The following is a 1,920-nucleotide window of genomic DNA, read 5'->3' as shown; positions in this document are numbered from 1 at the left end:
CCGTCACTCTTTCCTCTGACAGGCGGGCTGTGAACGGAACAGAGCGCAGGGATAATCCCAGAAAGCATATCTCCTGCGTTGGAGATAGGTGGCTTTTTTCCATATTTATCACAAAACCCAAATCAGGAGGCAGTCGTCCAAATACATGGCCAGACGTATCCCCTGGCGTCTGAGCGGAGGTACCGCGGCCTCTGTGCACCGTATGAAAACCCTCTGGCTGAGAGACAGACCGAATGATAGAACACGGTATTCGTAACACACCCCTTGAAAGGCAAATCGGAGATATTGTCTGTGAGGGGGATAAATGGGAATGTGGAAATACGCGTCTTTCAGATCCATGGACGAAAACCAGTCGTTCGGTCTTACTAGACGCAGCAGTGCTGCATGTGTCAGCATCCTGAACTTGTATTTCCGCAGGAATTTGTTCAGGGCTCTTAAGTCCAGAATAGGGCGGATTCCTCTCCCCCCCCGTTTGGGGACGAGGAAGTATCTGGAATAAAACCCTGACAGACTCTGTTCGGGAGATACGACGGAAACCGCTCGTTTGTCAATCAGAGAGAGAATTTCCTCCCGTAAAACTCGAGCTGATTCTCCCTGTGCACGTGAGTGTATTACGCCGGAGAAGCGGGGAGGGACAGTGGCGAATTGAAGCCTGTATTCCCGGGAAATTGTACGCAACACCCATGGTGGAGCTGCTGCTGCTCTCCAGCTTTCCCATCTGAGAGAAAGCGGGGGAACATATTGCGGCTCCTGCCCCGCGCCTCCCTGTGGTAGAACCGAGAAATGATTCTCGGGCACCACCGGAGGTACGGTGGGGCGCTCCGCTCTGCTCCGCGGGGACGGCGGTGCCCGTCCCGGGAGCAGAGCTGCAGGGGGCTGAGCGGCCACCCTGCTTATGGAGAGAGCATTGTCTGTTTTGGCTTTTTTTTATTATCTGCACCCTCGGCTCGTGGCCTGGCTGTGACAGATTTATTATTTTTATTTTGACACCATTTATTCTTTGAACAAGGGTGTGTGACTGTGCTTTTGGACATTCCGCTCGGGGCGCAACCGCGCAAACCTCCGGGGCTATGTCCCTCTCCTCGCGGACCGGCTCTGGGATGGGCAACGGTGGCGCGGGGCGCACACAAACAAGCCAAAACGGTGGACCTGCGCAACGGGGAATGGCAAACACGCCAAACAACTCCGCTTGGTAGGCAGTGAGGATGGAGAGGGTGCTGAGGGCTCTGGCCGAGAGGGCTGCTGCTTTGTATGCCCTTTCGGTCAGCGCAGACTGAAACCGCTCAGGCTTAGCTGGCAGCGTCGGGCACCTGGGGGAAGCCGCAGACAGCTGGCTCACGCTGCCTGGGCAGAGGTGCGCAGCTACCGGGACTTCCACCGGAGGCATGGAGAGGAGGCCGTGGGCGTCCATCGCCTCGCAGTCGAGGGATGCTGCGCCCGAAATAGGGCTCCTGTTGCTGTATGGGCAGCTAGTCCATGTTTTGGAGAGCTCCGTCAGCAACTCGGGGAAGACAGGGAGAAGCTGCTTCACCGCATTTCGTGCCAAGGGAAGCCGTTTGCCTTCGTAGCAGGACCGGGTGGGCTCCGCTATTGCGACCGGCCAGGGAATCTCCAGCTTCTCTGCCGCGCGTTTGCACACGGCAGAAGCCATAGCACAGTGCTAGCGTCCGGAGACGGAAACTAGCAAGGTCCATCTGTGGGCAGTTAAACTAGCAGAAGGCTCCGACGTGAGATAAGCTCTCAGGTGAGAAGAGGTTTTGAATTGAAGTGCCGTGATCCGCACACGCTTTAGTAGTCGGAGCTACGGGGCGTGGCGTAAGACGGGCACTTTCACTGGCCAATCAGGATTGGCAGATTGAGATAAATGCTTCTATCAGGGCTGCAGGAGGCTGCATCCCATAGCGAGACACCGAGTGAATA

The 1,920-nt window shown here is 56.4% G+C and overlaps 1 protein-coding gene across 1 annotated transcript in view; it reads right to left on the bottom strand.

Moving 5' to 3' along the window:
* The window catches only part of LOC107086885, a 4,220-nt gene extending 2,569 nt beyond the window's left edge, over nucleotides 1-1,651 (bottom strand). The window contains 2 exon segments of the mRNA XM_015378123.1: nucleotides 118-920; nucleotides 1,033-1,651. Coding sequence (XP_015233609.1) covers nucleotides 118-920; nucleotides 1,033-1,651 — 1,422 coding nt within the window.
* Nucleotides 1,652-1,920: the final 269 nt, after the last annotated feature.

Source organism: Cyprinodon variegatus, unplaced genomic scaffold, assembly GCF_000732505.1.
Source record: "Cyprinodon variegatus isolate N-32 unplaced genomic scaffold, C_variegatus-1.0 Scaffold165, whole genome shotgun sequence".
Taxonomy (NCBI): Eukaryota; Metazoa; Chordata; class Actinopteri; order Cyprinodontiformes; family Cyprinodontidae; genus Cyprinodon; species Cyprinodon variegatus.
The sequence above is the reverse complement of the archived record's forward strand: the minus strand, read 5'-3'. Positions and strand labels throughout refer to the sequence as shown.